Source organism: Mirounga leonina, unplaced genomic scaffold, assembly GCF_011800145.1.
Source record: "Mirounga leonina isolate KUSES-001 unplaced genomic scaffold, KU_Mleo_1.0 Mir_200, whole genome shotgun sequence".
Lineage (NCBI taxonomy): Eukaryota > Metazoa > Chordata > Mammalia > Carnivora > Phocidae > Mirounga > Mirounga leonina.
This window is the reverse complement of record NW_023270503.1, coordinates 21,443,601-21,460,607: the sequence shown is the minus strand read 5'-3', so window position 1 is coordinate 21,460,607 and position 17,007 is coordinate 21,443,601. Positions and strand designations below refer to the sequence as shown.

The 17,007-nt window shown below is 40.7% G+C and overlaps 1 protein-coding gene across 7 annotated transcripts in view; it reads right to left on the bottom strand.

Moving 5' to 3' along the window:
* The window catches only part of SPAG9 (sperm associated antigen 9), a 139,132-nt gene that overhangs the window by 4,895 nt on the left and 117,230 nt on the right, over positions 1-17,007 (bottom strand). For 4 of the 7 annotated variants that reach the window (XM_035026825.1, XM_035026826.1, XM_035026829.1 and 1 more), the window contains 7 exons: positions 16,220-16,287; positions 13,910-14,058; positions 12,514-12,685; positions 10,112-10,225; positions 8,857-8,895; positions 7,734-7,910; positions 5,382-5,531 (listed from right to left, as the gene is read on the bottom strand). In XM_035026825.1, the coding sequence (XP_034882716.1) occupies positions 5,382-5,531; positions 7,734-7,910; positions 8,857-8,895; positions 10,112-10,225; positions 12,514-12,685; positions 13,910-14,058; positions 16,220-16,287 (869 nt within the window). The remainder of the gene's footprint in view (positions 1-5,381; positions 5,532-7,733; positions 7,911-8,856; positions 8,896-10,111; positions 10,226-12,513; positions 12,686-13,909; positions 14,059-16,219; positions 16,288-17,007) is intronic. The other 3 variants (XM_035026831.1, XM_035026827.1, XM_035026828.1) reach the window with 1 other exon arrangement.

Here is a 17,007-nt window from a genome sequence, read left to right as displayed (position 1 = left end):
ACCACACTCCTCTCTACAAGGTGCATCCCTGGTTTTGCTGTTGCAGAAACAGGGTTATTGTGACACAACTCTGACAACTGGTATCGTGGGACAGATTCTTCAGCAGAATCCTACACACACACACTCACACCCACACCCCCACCCACACCCCCCAAGGGGCAAAGACACCCCGCTGATCTGCTAGTTTTGCCGTGTGTCTCACCTGAATTTCAGATGGGCAAAAGAAAACAGTGGTAGTATCAACTAGAAACAGTGACAGAGAAAACCTTAAAAGTTGGCACTTTTCAACAGACACATGAAAAAGTGCTCAACATCACTCGGCATCAGGGAAATCCAAATCAAAACCTCAATGAGATACCACCTCACACCAGTCAGAATGGCTAAAATTAGCAAGTCAGGAAACGACAGATGTTGGCGGGGATGCGGAGAAAGGGGAACCCTCCTCCACTGTTGGTGGGAATGCAAGCTGGTGCAGCCACTCTGGAAAACAGTATGGAGGTTCCTCAAAAAGTTGAAAATGGAGCTACCCTACAACCCAGCAATTGCACTACAAGGTATTTACCCCAAAGATACAAATGTAGGGATCCAAAGGGGCACCTGCACTCCAATGTTTATAGCAGCAATGTCCACAATAGCCAAACTATGGAAAGAGCCAAGATGTCCATCGACAGATGAATGGATAAAGAAAATGTGGTACACACAAACACACACACACACACAGGAATACTACTCAGCCATCAAAAAATGAAATCTTGCCATTTGCAACGATGTGGATGGAACTAGAGGGCATTATGCTAAGTGAAATAAGTCAATCAGAGAAAGACAATTATCATATGACCTCACTGATATGTGGAATTTAAGAAACAAGGCAGAGGATCATAGGGGAAGAGAGGAAAAATGAAACAAGACAAAACCATAAGAGACTCTTAGTCACAGGAAACAAACTGAGGGTTGCTGGAGGGGAGGGGGGTGGTGGGATGGGGTAACTGGGTGATGTATATTGGGGAGGGCATGTGTTGTAATGAGCACTGGGTATTATATAAGACTGATGAATCACCAACCTGTACCCCTGAAACAAATAATGCATTATATGTTAATTTAAAAAAGGAATATACCCTAAAAAATATATGATTTAGAGATTAATGTCTCTATGAAAAGAATATCTACTCCTAATTCTTCAACATTTATTGAGACTTGTTTTGTGACAAGAATTCTTTACCAAATGAATTCAGCAGTTTTGGATATTGTTTGTGTGTAGTTACTTAGCATTTAGTTTTTCCTTATCATATTTTCTTAATCTCTATATTCTTTGTTTTTTGTTAGGCATATTAAAATATGAATTTTATTACTTTAGTTTTTCCTTTATATATTTTAAGATTTAGTTATTTGTGAAATTTTATCTGTATATTTTCTTCTACCTTTGTCTAGTTTATTCATTTCCTTTTCATTGTCATTTGGATCTAATCAATTATTAAACCTATTGGTTATTTAAAAAAAAGGTTGGCACTTCTCTCTGTAGGCCAAACTCTCCTTTAACCCACCTCCTAGTGGCCCTTCCGCAGCAATGTCAAACTGTGCAGTGGTACATACTCTCAAAGACTCAAGACCAACTCCAAGAATGTAAAAAACTGGAGTTTGGTTTTTTAAATTTTAAAAAATTACAATGAGGGGCGCCTGGGTGGCTCAGTCAGTTAAGTGTCCGACTCTTTTTTTTTTTTTAAAGATTTTATTTATTTATTTGAGAGAGAGAGAATGAGAGAGAGCACATGAGAGCAGGGAGGGTCAGAAGGAGAAGCAGACTCCCCGCCGAGCAGGGAGCCTGATGCGGGACTCGATCCCGGGACTCCAGGATCATGACCTGAGCCGAAGGCAGTCGCCCAACCGAGCCACCCAGGTGCCCTAAGTGTCCGACTCTTGATCTCAGCTCAGGTCATGATCTCAGGGTGGCGAGATCGAGCCCCACGTTGGGCTCTGTGCTGGGTGTGGAGCCTGCTTAAGATTCTCTCTTTCCGGGGCGCCTGGGTGGCTCAGTCGTTAAGCCTCTGCCTTCGGCTCAGGTCATGATCCCAGAGTCCTGGGATCGAGCCCCGCATCGGGCTCTCTGCTCAGCGGGGAGCCTGCTTCTCCCTCTCCTACTCTGCCTGCTTGTGTTCCCTCTCTCACTGTCTCTCTCTGTCAAATAAATAAATAAAATCTTTAAAAAAAAAAAAGATTCTCTCTTTCCCTGTCCTTCTCCCTCTGCCCCTCCCCACCAAAATAAATAAATAAAAATAATTAAAAAAAATTACAACGATAATGACAAAATTAGTTGGCTGAGATCAAAGGTTGCTGGTATCTGAGTTGTTTTGTTTTGAAGGTTCTATTGTTTAGAATCACCATTTCCTAGGGCTCTACATCCTACTTAATTAAACCACTAAAACTAGTAGAAGACTGGGGTAAACAGGTGAAAGTCATGGGAAGAAATAACTCAGTATAGGGGGGATCCTGTCTGGCTTAGTCACTGGAGCATGCTACTTTTCAGCATGGGATGGTTGGGATCAATTTTTCATTGTTAAACTATTAGAGGAAATGGAAATGGAACAAAAAAAGATCAAATTTTATTTTATTTTTTTAAAGCATTATTTACTATTAAAATTAACTTATGTTTTAAGACAAGTCTGCTTTTCAGGCTGGATTAACTAGAGATACTGACAAACCTGGCCAAGCAACTCTTATGCTATTTTCAGGATCCACAATGGAAGCAATTTCTGGTGGGCATGGAAAAAGCACAGAGATTTTATTAACATACTCCTTAGGATGGTTCCAACCGCTATGCTGCACTCCAAGGAAAAGCTGCCCTAACCACTCCAGCTAAATGGGGCCCTTTTCTATCAAGGAATTCTGCACCAATAGTCGATTATTTAAAACATCTTAAAGTAACTTCATTCCTGCTGACATCAACAGAAACAATCAATTCCTAAACTTCACCTTAACATCTCCCTTAAAAATGTGTAAGTCTTTTCCGTCAAATAATCTGGTTTATACTAATTTTATGTGGCCCACTGTCCTTTACATGGCCCTACATTTTATACTACTTCCTTACAGAATTTATAACTAAAGTATATGTCACTAATCTACACCATTATATTCTCTAAAACCTTATGTTTACAAACTTTCTGAATCATTGTGATTTTAGGCACATCCAAAGGATCCCTTTATTTACAGCAAATAAGTAAGTTCACATCACAGTGCCTTACAGTTTACAAAACACTACACTTTCCAAAACATCAAACATCAGTTCTCTGTTTTCGTGGTCCCCCTCTGGCCATTCCTTCTCAGATCCCTTCATAAAAGCTCTAATGGTTCTTTTAATCGAACAATAATACAGGGTTCTATCTTAGAACCTCTTCTTTTAGCCCCTACACACTCTCCTTGGGTAAGCTCATCAACCCTTGTGGTTTTTAGTACCACTGCATGCTAACGGCCCCCAAATCCCCCCCTTCTGAGATATAAAATCTTTATAACGCAAAGCCCAATGGCCATCTTCCACCTAGACAACTCCCAGCTCCCATGCTCTTCAAGGTCAAGGTGATGCCCAATATCAAATTCCTCTCTCCCCCTCCAGATCTGCTTCTTCTGTTCTAATAATCTCTATCTCTGAGAAAATGGATCACCCCACCTTTCCCCACAACCTATTAGTTACTAACTCCCCATCATGCTGCTTTATCTATTCCTACTGTTAGTGCCCCACTCAGTTTTTCATTTTTTCCTATCTCATTTCCCTATGTCTAGTCTTATACCTCTAATCCATCTTCCACACAAACCTATTCATGTTGCTCTTCTAGTTAAAGTCCTCTGACAGTTTTCCTTAGCTTTAAAGATAGAAGTGCATTAACTACAGAGAACAAAATGATGGTTACCTGGGGGGAGGTGGGTGGGGGGAATGGGGAAATAGGTTATGGGGATTAAGAAGTGCACCTGTTGGGATGAGCACTGGGTGATGTGTGGAATTGCTGAATCACTATTATCGTATACCTGAAACTAACACACTGCATGTTAACCACACTGGAATCAGAGAAAGGGAAGGAAAGGAAGGAAATACATAAATACATACATACATACATAAAAATATAGAAGCAGAAACTCCTTAATTTGGTATATAAAGGTCTTCCATAATCCAGCCCCACCCCCCTTTCTAGATTTAACTCTGGTCAAATGTACACTTGCCTCTACTCCACACTCCAGCCATTTAAGAATAGTTTTTCTTCAGTTAAGGTGGTTTCAACATTTCTAAGCCTTTGGTCCAGCTATTATCTTACCTTGGAATGCCAATCCCCAGCAATCCTCATCCTGCTCATTCCCCAACCCAATTCTTTAGACTACCACTACTCAGAGCTCTGTCAGCTCAAGCACCATGTGTTGACTCTGTCCCTCCCCCCATCCCCACCCAGGGCACTTATCTATTAGCACATTTCTTTTTTTTTTTTTTTAAAGATTTTATTTATTTATTTGACAGAGAGAGACACAGCGAGAGAGGGAACACAAGCAGGGGGAGTGGGAGAGGGAGAAGCAGGCTCCCCGCAGAGCAGGGAGCCCGATGCGGGACTCGATCCCAGGACCCTGGGATCATGACCTGAGCCGAAGGCAGTCGCTTAACCAACTGAGCCACCCAGGCGCCCCTATTAGCACATTTCTATCTCTGCACTCTTCCATAATTCCAAAGCCGGACGCAGGCTTTGTCTGATCTGTGTCTGCATCTCAAGCTTAAGGCTGACAGGCACCTAGCAATAATGTTTGTAAAGTGAGAAAAAGAACAAATAAAATCCATTTTGATACAAACACCACTTCATGAAGTATTTTTATTTCTCCCTTTTGCAGGTGAGGAAACTGGGCTTCTGGGAGGCCGAATGATTTGCCCAAGGCCCTCTGACTCCTTATCTTATGCTCTTCACATACACATCCATATTTGACCCAACCCCGTTTTTTTTTTTTTTTAAATGGTGGGTGATACATGTCAACAAGAGTCTTATTTTTTCATCAAATTTTATTTGCAGATAATGCAGGGTGTTTTTTTTCTTCTTCTTCTTTTTTTAAGTAATCTCCACACCCACCATGGGGTGGGTGGCTCGAACCCACAACCCCAAGATCAAGAGCTGCATGCTCTACTGAGCCAGCCAGGCACCCTAAACCCTGCTATTTTCGAATGCTCCTTCAAACAAATACACTGGGGTATAAAAAGAAACTTAAAAACAAAGAAGTAAGGAAAAGGGGAAATATAAAGTCCTTTCGCAAGTCAAGAATTCAAAGAAAACCTCTCAGAAATCACTTACCAGAGTAGATTCTTGTTTACTATGAGTGAAAATCCACATTACAGAGCACAGTGGCCAGGACCCATGACTTACCCATCCGGAAGTCAATGTAGCCCTCTCCTCCACTGATGACGAGCATAGACTTCAAGGGCATCTGGCTGCCAGGCTCCTGTGTCGATGGCCCTGCCTTGTCACCTGTTAGATCTGTGTCACTACTGCCACTTTGCGGGCTGACGACTTGACCTATTTGTGCAAGAACAGAAGTGGATGTTACTTATCACAGACGGGTGGGGAAGACTCATTTTCTCTGAATATTTTCAGAAAGTTGAACAAAAAGGTAAATATATTCTGATACAACCAAAGTACTGGGAATGGCAGAAGCCTCTACATGATCAGAAAATATCCACAAAGGTCCTAAGAACACAATTTGAAAATCTAAGTAGAGCCATTTTGTACCAAAGCAAATGCGTCCAAAACCCATTATGAGATCTGTGTGTGGCCAGGCTGGTCTTCGCTGCCTGCTTCAGACTATTATGATCTACATCTTTTGACCTGAGGGACAAAGGAAAGGGTACGCGTGCATCTCTGTAAGAAAGGTCTTCAATGTATGCCCTGTGAGTTTGGATATGCATAATTAATATTTAAATGTATTTTAAATCCATCGTATTCCTCTCATATTTAAGAAAATTACATCTTATTTATCATTTAGATTATGCAAATAAAATTACTAGTGAATGTGCCATTTATTCTAAATTTAAGTTCTAAGGTAGAATCCTTGAGCATGAAATGGGAGAGAAACCTTTAATATGCCATAGTTAAATGAACTAGATTTTTATGTATAAACATTAATAAATTAAAAAAAATGAGAAGAGAGTTGAATATATATACAACATTTAAGTTCAAAGACACAAATTTGAAAAGACTACACATAGTTTATAGATTTGTTCAAATGTAAAAATATAAAAACATGGCAGGATACTTGTCAACTTCAGGACTGTAGTAGCACATGGAGAGGAAAAGGGGAAGGGAACGGGATTAGAAGAATACAACAGACTCAAAGGGGATTCTAGGACCCTTTTTTCACAAAAGCAAAAAGATACTACTATCAGCAATTCCATTTTTAGGAATTTATCCTAAGGAAATGACTATGTAAATATACAAGGTGTATGTTTCAGGAAGCTCATTACCATGTTGTTAAGAATACTGAGTAACTGATTAGGATACTATGTGCCAGCCACACTATGTACACTGAATCATCTGATCTTCGGAACACCCTCAGGAAAATGAAGACGATGGTTCAGTTTATGTGTCAACCTGACTAGGCTTTGGTGCACAGATATGTGGCCAAACTCCAGTCTAGGTATTTTTTAGATATAATCCACACTGAAATCAGTGGACGTGAGTCAAGCAGATTATTCTCCATAATGTGGGTGGGCCTCATCAATCAGCTGAAGGCCTTCCGAGAAAAAGATAGGTCCCCTGAGGAAGGACGAATTCTGCCTCTAGACTGCCTTTGGACTCCAGCTGCAACATCAACTCTTTCCTGGGTCTCCAGCCTGCCGGACTCCCTACAGATTTCAGACCTGAAGCCCCCAGAATCACATGAGCCAATTCCTTAAACTAAATCAATCTCTCGTTCTCTCTCATACCCTATCGGTTCTGCTTCTCTGAAGAACCCTAACGCACTGAGACGCTATCACGTCCAACGTCACACAGCTGGTGTGGCGAAGTCAGAGTTGAACTTTGTAGAGCTCCAAAACTTGCATCTTATGGGGGGAAAGAATTCAAAATGTGGGACCTGCTTGCAGATGGTCAGTCACATCAGTTTAGTATTCTTAATGGACAGAACCTTTTTCTCTGGACAGCACCACTGCCACCTTTCATCTAGATAGATGGAGCTTTATAGTTCCAAAGCACTTTTGTTAACTTTCACAACAAACGAGGTCAGCAAAGCAGAGATTAGTCATGTCCACTTAGGAAATGAGGACGAGTCTCAGAGGTGAAGTGACTTGCTCAAGATAACTAGGCAAGGGCGAGGCGGGGACTCCCAGTCTGCCGCCCTTTGCCACAACACTGAGACAGGCCCGGGAGCACAGTCTCCTCTTCCTATATACGATCTTGACGACAGGGGCTTCTTTCTAGTATTTGGCCACGATTATTTCTGGTATTCTGCGGTGACAAAATAGTACCTACCACTGCTTTTCAAAAGCGAGCAGGCCTCTTAAATAAAAATCGGCAAGTTTGTTTTTGGGGAGAGAGAGAGATTCCAAAACAATTTCATTCAAATGTCCCTACAGTGCTTTATCCATACCTCCGTCACAACTTTTCATATATTATATTGGAATTATTTGTAATTCCAGTTCTTTGCATTAGACTAGGTAGTGGAACCAAGGGATAGAAGAGAGACAATTATATGCAACCTCTTGACAGAATAATCTAACTCACCTGGGACTGCCACAAAGAATTTCACAGCATCCCGGTGCCCATGGAAGCAAAGCTGTGCATGCGCCATTGAACAATAGGGTATAAATGTCCCTGGAGTCACTTTATCGCTGTTTTCATCACCATACACTCGGATTACACTTCCAGGACGATTTCCTGGTGCTCCTGAGGTTTTATTTGCTGCAACAGAAAAACCAAAGACCAAATATTTTCCCCTTGGAAACAGTAATGATGTAGGGTGTTACTGGTTAATCCTTATGATTATTATCTAAAAGCTACAGCCAGTTGAGGTAAAAACAAGGGCAGCAATGCCAACTCAAGACAAAGCTGGGAAAAAAAGGTAACATAGCATGCTAGTTATTTTTAAGTACCTCAGTAAATGGAGTAGGGGATTTTGCCAGTCTAGCAATAACTACACTTAGTTTTTAAACATATCTATTAATTAAAACAAAAACAAAAACAAACTTAGTTTAAGAAAACCAGATTTGAATCTTAGGTATGTCTGTTTTATTTTTATTTATTTATTTTTTAAATCCCCATTTTAGAAGACTAACCCGTTACACAGTTTACAGTAAATGGGTATATTGTTAAATAAAAATTTCATAGTTTTATCTTCTGATTTTTCTCCCCTGTGGTACGAGAATCTCCCTTGAGGGGGTGGTAAAAAGCTGTGTTTAAAAGGCTACAGCCACTGCAATAGAGTAGCTTTTAAATATTTACACCAGACTGACGGCTTGCTGCATTATTTTAGAACAACCAGACTCACAAAACATCCCCATTCCATGGGCCAGTAAGTGAATGAAAGAAACATGGTCGGTAATAAGAGTAAACAATGGAGATTAATGACAGTTTTAAGAGATGTGTCGTGTTTTTACTGGAAGGAAAACAAAGTCTGGAAGAAAGTTCAGCTGCAACAAAAGATGATAAATACACTAAGCGGCTGAGCAGTAGTTTGGTGGCCATGTAACAAACGTTAAAAAACAAAACCAACAGAACACCTGCTGCGATGCAGTGACTGAGTGGATGGCATTTAGGAACATTCAAGAGGGCGTCTAGAGCTGGAGGACAGCCTCCCAGTGGCCATCAGAAGCCAGGAAGAAGAGCTGGGTCCAGGCTCTGCACTTACCCCTCAGCCCCAGTAAGCGTCCCTGGTGGAGGATTACAGCTACAGTGAGAGAGGAGGAAAGGCACATGGAGAGGTGCACGGCAGGGGGATGGGCACTACCATGAGCCTCCACTCTCGCGCCTTCTCTTCTAAGCTCCTCACTACATTAACAAAATCCAACTTGGTATAACACCAAGTAACACGGAAAGTTCTTACCAAAGCCTCTGTACAAGATCTCTGCTCAAAAAGGACAGTATGATTTACTGTGATTTTGCTTTTCTTAATTATAAAGCCATTTCAGAGAAGAAGAACTGATTTATCAGGGAGCGTTTCCTAAATGCGAATATTTCCCCCTTTTCTTTAAGAAATCTGGTTCAAATAGCTATGCTAAAATGGAACTCTCTTTTACAAAGAAGTGACATCAACTCCTGTAGATTTGTAAGTAATTGCACAAAAGATAGCTGGGATTAAGAATTTAGGTTCTTCAAAGGCTCCAGATAGACTACCCCCCAAGCGTCCCCCCTTCTCCCTAAAGAAAGGTAGGGAAATTCCTCAGAACTATTTTATTTAGTTATCAACTTATTTTCTGGACTTATGGCACTGGTTTTCAAACCATTCCTGGCCCACGAATTCTGTAACACAAAAATGCTCATTTGATGAATAATCAATGTAATGGAACATAATATGAAAAACAATGTACATTTTGTTCACAAAAATAACAATAATGAAACATAATATAAAAAACATACAATGTACATTTTGTTCACATCCTTTTCACATACAGGAGAGATGGCTTCTCTCCAGCATCACGAAGCTCTTGCTGACCTAAGAAACTTTTCCCACAACATTTTCAAAACCTCAAATAAGCCAAGTGGAACATCCAAAGGAACTGCCAGAGGACTGTGAAGAACCAGAATGGTTCTAGGCCGTTTCTAGATATTGATGTACTAACACTGGAAGAAAGCCAGACTTCATGCTTTATTTAAATAATGAAATAGGACTACGGTTCCTGAATTGAGAAAAGGAGCCTCTCACAATGGAACATTTTTTAGTTATAAACGTTGGTCCTGACACATGGACACTGTTAATTCACTAAAATTTATAAGTTTTGTAGAAGTGATGAAGGAACAATAGTTAGGTCTTTGTCATCAGCTTGATTTCCTGAATTACCAGATTTGCCAATACCAAAATCATTCCTTTTGTTTGAATTCTGGACACAACTATACCCTGCAACTCTTCTGTTTGCATTGTGACAATCAGCTAAAAATATACTTACTTTCTGTCAATGGGATGGAGATAATGACACCGTTTCCTGTTCCCACCCACAAACGATTGCAAGACACCATAAGAGCTGTGATCCGCACAAAAGAGAAGCCCAGTTTTCCAGTACCTGTACAGTGGGGGGAAAATTTTTTATTGAGAAACTAGAGCAGATGATGTTTTAGGTTCCAAGTCCCTCAGAATGGCTGGATTAATTTTAAGAGAGAAGAAATGTGACCAGAGCTAGTTGGATATTTCCTGAAGGTGCACATCAAAGCAAACTTTCATTGGGCTTTATCACCTATCTGATAACTCATTGTTAATGAAAAAAGAAAATTCTGGGACCCCTGGGAGGCTCAGTCGGTTAAGCGTCTGCCTTTGGCACAGGTCATGACCTCAGGGGTCCTGGGATCAAGCCCTGCATCGGGCTCCCTGCTCAGTGGACAGTCTGCTTCTCCCTCTCCCTCTGCTGCTACCCCTGCTTGTGCTCTGTCTGTCTCTGTCAAATAAATAAATAAATAAATAAATAAAAATCTTAAAAAAAAAAAATTCTAGGGCGCCTGGGTGGCTCAGTCGTTAAGCGTCTGCCTTCAGCTCAGGTCATGATCCCAGGGTCCTGGGATCAAGCCCCACATCGGGATCCCTGCTCCGCGGGAAGCCTGCTTCTCCCTCCCACTCCCCCTGCTTGTGTTCCCTCTCGTGCTGTGTCTCTCTCTGTCAAATAAATAAAATCTTAAAAAAAAAAAAAAATTCTACAAGTGGCTGACATTACATTATCATTCAGAAAGAAAATACTGTTGATCAGGAGGTATGACACAAGATTTAATTAGGGAGCTGCCAAAACAAACCCAAAACAAAAAACAACAAAAACAGAGTTTGCTAGATTGGAAAATCAAATGTCCTTTGTTTTTATAAGCTAAAAGAGTTCTGCTTTGCCTTAAGTTTCTTTGCATAGATAAAAACAATCTTTAACAAAATTTATAATCTTTCCTTGTTTACATATTTTTATTCTAGAGCAGTTTAGAAATTTTAGGGTATCATAGGCATATAATTTAGGGAGAATGGATGCACTTTTTTGATTTGAAGGGAATTTTTACAACTGATTTTATTTTCTGAGAGTTGAAAGGAAAATTCTTAAACAGATAATCATACATTTAAGACAAAGAGCATTTATTTAGTTACAAGTTCTACTTATAAGAACAGAATATGATCACAGTGTTAGAAGGAGCCTTAACTCCATTCAGTCTAAGCTAGAGATCTTTAACCTATGGTCAAAGTATATTCCTGAAATTGGGGGCCTGGGTGGCTCAGTTGTTTAAGCGTCGGACTCTTGGTTTTGGCTGAGGTCATGATCTTGCAGTCCTGGGATCAAGCCCTCCATCGGGCTTCGTGCTCGGTGCAGAGTCTGCATCAGATTCTTTCTCCTCCTCCCTCCCCTCTAACCCCTTCCCCGCTTGTGCACGCTCTCTAAAACACATAAAATCTTTAAAAAAAAAAAAAAGAAAAAGAAAAAAAAGTCTATTCCTGAAATTAGTTTGCGTTTATGACATTCCTAATACTCAGAGTGCTAGATTAGGAGCTAAGGATAAAGCAGGGACCAAGCCAGAGATGGTCCCTGCCCTTTGTGGGGCTTCTGATCTTTGGGGGAAGAGAGACAACAAACAAGAATCTAATATTATTGGTGCAACCACAATAATAAGCCCAAGAAGGGAAAGCATGAGAGGACTTAATCAAATTGGGAGAACAGGCAAGGTCTGTGCTCCATGTGACATGTAAGCTACAGCCTGAAAGCCAAGTAAAAAGGGACCGAGAAGAACTTCCCCAGCAGAGGCTCTAACACATGTGAGGGGCCTGAAATGGGAAGGAACTTGGTGAGCTCAGGTCAGTGTGAGCAGACCAGAGCGAGTGAGGAGAGTAGTCCAGGCCCCTGGACCAGTTCTTCTGGTGTTGTCACAGAATGTCACCTCACCTAAAGGTAGGAATATTCTAAAAGTGGCTGGTGTTACATAAGTATGTCATGGTGGTACCGGCACACTGGTTACTATGCTGGGAACAGACTGGAGTAGAAACACAGAGACCAGTTATGAGGCTCACAGTTATCTAGGGGGGTAAGGATGGTGGCCTGGTCTGCAGGGATAATAGTAGAGATAAAGAAGTAACCGATTTAGGATATTTTTGGAGACAGACTTGACAGCTCCCAGTGATGGATTAGGTGTGGGGAATAAGACAGGAGTCAAAAATGATCCCAAATTTCTGTCAAGAACCACAGGGTGCACGGAGCATCTGCCTGACACTCTCAGTGATAAGAGCTCACTAGTCCTGAGGCAACTTATTCATTCGTTCTACCTAGCATTTGAGACCATTTAAAAATAAAACGTTTTCTTCAACTGACATAGATAGAATGCTTTGGAAGCTTACCTAACATTTTGCTTACATAAGGCTCAATGTCCACATCCTGTAGGTGCTGGTAAGTGTGTGCATGATAGAGACGAAGTGTGGAGTCCAAACGAATGGAGACCCACACACCGTCACCCACCCATGCAAGCTGCCGCACCTGGCTCTCCTTCCTGGGGTGTGCGTCAAAGGATTTCTAGGAAAGATTGTTTGACCACAGCGTTACTTTGATTAAGCAGGAGTTCATGTTTAAAAACTGTGCTAATCTGCACAACAATTTGGCAGACCGTATATTAAAAGAGGAGCCTAAATACTATTTTATTAAATAGGATTACTTTTACATACGCAAATGCTTCTATCCCGGACTGTAAAAGAAAACGAAGAACAAACAACTTAAGGATGCTAGATTTCGGCACTGCGTAGGATATCAACTTACCAAAGTAATATTGGCATATCCAGACTCTAACAGTGTTCAACAAAAAGACTGAATTTGATCTCAGGATGTTGTATTGCTGCAGAGCAACGCATGAAGTAAGAGCCTATTTAAAATTAAACAAAAAGGAACCTACATTGCTCTGTGTGCATGTAGGAACTAGATTTGGGAGAAAAAAATCCCACCAAAGGATTAACTTTGGGACTTCTAGGAAACCAAATGGGATTTGGAACAAAGGAATAAGGACTTTTACCTTAAAATTTTCCTGCCCTTTTTCTTTTTCTTAAATAATTAGAATGAATTTATGTATTGTGGCAAAACTTTTAAGAGAGCAATGCTAAGAGGTTTTTATTTTTATAACAAGATGCCACTGCAATCTTATTTCTCAGTCTATGACACATGTATGGATTTTCCTGGATCCACATGGAGTGACAGAGACGTGGGAAACCTCCTCCCAAACAACCCACACGTAATTAAACATATCAAGAACCAAGTATCCAAATAATACACATATTGCATCTATGGATATTCAGACACACATTTAAACATTCATGTGTGAATCCTCCCTTCCTTAAAAAAAACACTTCCCACCATAGTCAAAAGTGGCAAGAGAGGTGAAGTAACACAGAAAGCTGTCATCCAGGGACGCCTGGGTGGCTCAGATTGTTAGGCGTCTGCCTTGGGGTCAGGTCATGATCCCAGGATCCTGGGGATAGAGCCCGTATCGGGCTTCCTGCTCAGCGGGGAATCTGCTTCTTTCTCTCCCTCTGCTCCTCCCTCCAGCTCCTGCTATCTCTCTCTCTCTCTCTCTCAAATAAATAAAATAAAAAATCTTAAAAAAAAAAAAAAAAAAAGCTGTCATCCAATCCATCACCGATGTGCCCTAAAACACACAGATTCAGAAAACAGTTTCTAAAGAAGCTAAATATAATTATAGTCTTCAGAAAATACAAATTCAGTAAATACAGAAAGCATAGGTTAACTTACCTCTATTTTCATAGCCTTTGGCTGAACCACATAGATTTTGTTCCTATAGCCACACCAGACTTTGTCATGTACCACAGTCATGCAGCGGATGGAATGGTGAGGCCGTCCAAGGTCTAACAGGTGATAGTTTGACAAATCCCACTGCCCATCTTTAAAATAAGAAACAAATTATTAGTTAATGCATACCACCTTTTACTCAATTTTAACACAAGAAACATTCTATTTGGGTGCATTAATAAATTTATTGGTGACGCACTGCAAAATACCACATAGGACTGTTTATCTTTTCTTTGCAGAGACTGAATTCTCTCCTTCTATCTACTGCACAGTTGGGGAAGAGATCTCAGAGGGCATCTGGTCCAATGAGCCACCCAGTGCCTGGATCTCCATACTCCCTTGCAGTGATGTGATCAATCAGCCAGAAGTTATCCGTTTATTATAATGGTTTAAGAATTAGAGTGGATTTGATATTATTTTCTGGATAATATCTCTCTCTCACTTGCATTTTGATGTATCTTGTATATGTTAAGGACAACACATTGCTAACACTTTAGGAATTACACAATAACTTCTGATGGCAGAAATACAAATGACAATCAGCCACTGAAAGCTTGCTCTGTAGACTCTGCTTGAACAGTTTCAGTGAAAGAAAACGTACTGCCTCACAAAGCAGCTGTTCCATTTTCCAAAAGCTGTAACTGTCTGAAAAATACTCCCCACACCTAAGTAGTTCATCCTTGAGTGTCATCACCCATCAGTCTGTAGCCTTGTGCAATAGACACAGAAGAATTCAGTCCCACTTCTTTGTTACTGCCCTATGTTTTCTACTCTCAAAATGAAGCACTCTCGGGATGTGTTCTGTACATATCCCAGTTTACAGACCCTTTATCCTAACTCCACTTTGTCTGTGTTTGTTTAATATGCTATCTATCTACCAGAGTGGAGCAGGATTATCACAAGCCATGGTCTGGACAGAGATTTCTAGGAGGCTGAAGGTGCTCAGTAACTTATATTAAGTTTGGGGCCAACCTTTAGGTATTTCTCATTCTTCAGACATGTTGTCCCCTTTTTACTCTTCTGAACCCCAACACAGAACTTGACATTTATCTTATTACATGTCTTTTGTCTGTTCTGAAATATAATTTTGGATTCAGCTTGCCAAAACATTTATTACCACATTTTTTCTAAGCTTTTGCACTTCTTAGCTGACTGACCACAAAATGACTAAAAGCCTCTGTGCCTCCAGGGGCGCCTGGGTGGCTCAGTCGTAAGCGTCTGCCTTCAGCTCAGGTCATGATCCCAGAGTCCTGGGATCGAGCCCTGCATCAGCTCCCTGCTCAGCGGGAAGCCTGCTTCTCCCTCTCCCACTCCCCCTGCTTGTGTTCCCTCTCTCGCTGTGTCTCTCCGTCAAATAAATAAATAAAATCTTAAAAATAAAAAAAAATACAAGCCTCTGGGCCTCCAGTTTCCTCATCTATAAAATGAGGATGACAACAGAATCTTCTTCATAAGTTGCGGTGAGGATTAAGCTCAGATAAAGTGTACAAAGGGTCTGAACAAGGTAAAACAGAGCCCCCTCACTTTCTGATGATAAGGAGTCATTAGCCAGCAAATTCTAGGTACCAGCCAGTTACAAAGACACCTAATCATCATCTACCCTTTATTTTTCCAAGCCCCAAAAGATATGAGACTTGGGGAAAAGTCTTGCTAAAATACGAATTTAGTGTATCTATGCTTATGGAATATTTTCCTGCTCTAGCAATCTAGCAGGTAGGAAATGAATGATCATTTCTGGCTGATACATATACCAAGGAGTTAGGAAGTGTCACATGCTCGCTTCCCTAGTTCTCTTATAACTCAAGGCAGGTTTTTGGACCTCCATCACCCCTCCCATCTGCAGATGATAGATACACTGGTTTTAAAGAGGAAGAACAGAAATCACAGGACACGAAAATGATTAAACCATATCCAATTAAAAACTTTTAAAACTTTCCAAATATAAGTGGATGCAAATTATTTTAAAAATACTGAACAACAACAACGAAGAAAACCTTCCCTCTCACTAAATTTCTCCTAACTGAAGAAGTGTATGAATGAGAAACAAGTGCCTCCATATCACATTATGTCAGAGTACCTTGAAATGATAAACTACGTGCACTCACATAATTACTTAAGTCATACACTGTTAGTGTTCAGTTTAAACCTTTATTCTTTCTCTTATTATCATTTCTTTAAAACATAGTCCAATCTGCTAGAAAATGCTTTTGCAAAGCAACAAACTGCGCACATTCTATATTCATAACAACTCACCAATTCCTCTGTGAAAGATTGCAAGGGTGCCATCAGCCAGGGCCACTAAAACAATTCCTTTCACATGTCTGCAAACAGCAAAAGGAATGTCAGAATTCTCCATCTGGGAATGCGGGGGGGACCACATGCCACTGAACTAGTTCAGAGGCTCTCAGGGGGCCAATCTGTGACAGCCAAGAAGCTTACACCAGAACCTGAAGAATACTTTTTTTTTTTAAAGTCATCTCTACACCCAATGTGGGGCTCAAACTCACGACCCCAAGATCAGGAGTAACATACTCTATACTGAGCTAGCCGGGCACCTTGGAATATACTCTTCATTGAGAAAGTCTTTCATGTCAGCTGAACTAAATAAACAGCCTGTGTGGTGACTCTCTTATTTCACTTTCTGGCCCCAAGCTTCTCTCATCGCAGAAGGGCCACAGACCAGAGACAGATGCCTTGAGTGGAACTAACAATCAGCTCTGTGAACTTTGGAGTTTTTGATAGCGACATACAGAAAAGGACTAGTGAGTCAATGCCCCCAGTCAACACACTCACCAAGTCTAAAGAGTACCCTGAAATAAACATAAATTAATAGGTTCTCTCCCCAGAGTACTCTCTCCCCAGAGTACTACAGAACTCACAGTATGGTGAGGAATCAACCTGACAAGTGTGACTTAAAGCTCTACTTAGGAACTATTTTATTTTATTGTAAGAGTTTCACTCTCACTCAGCTCCTCTGATTCCATAAAGGGGGAAAATATCTGGATACTGACTTAATTATGAAGCACATGTTAGCTTTAATA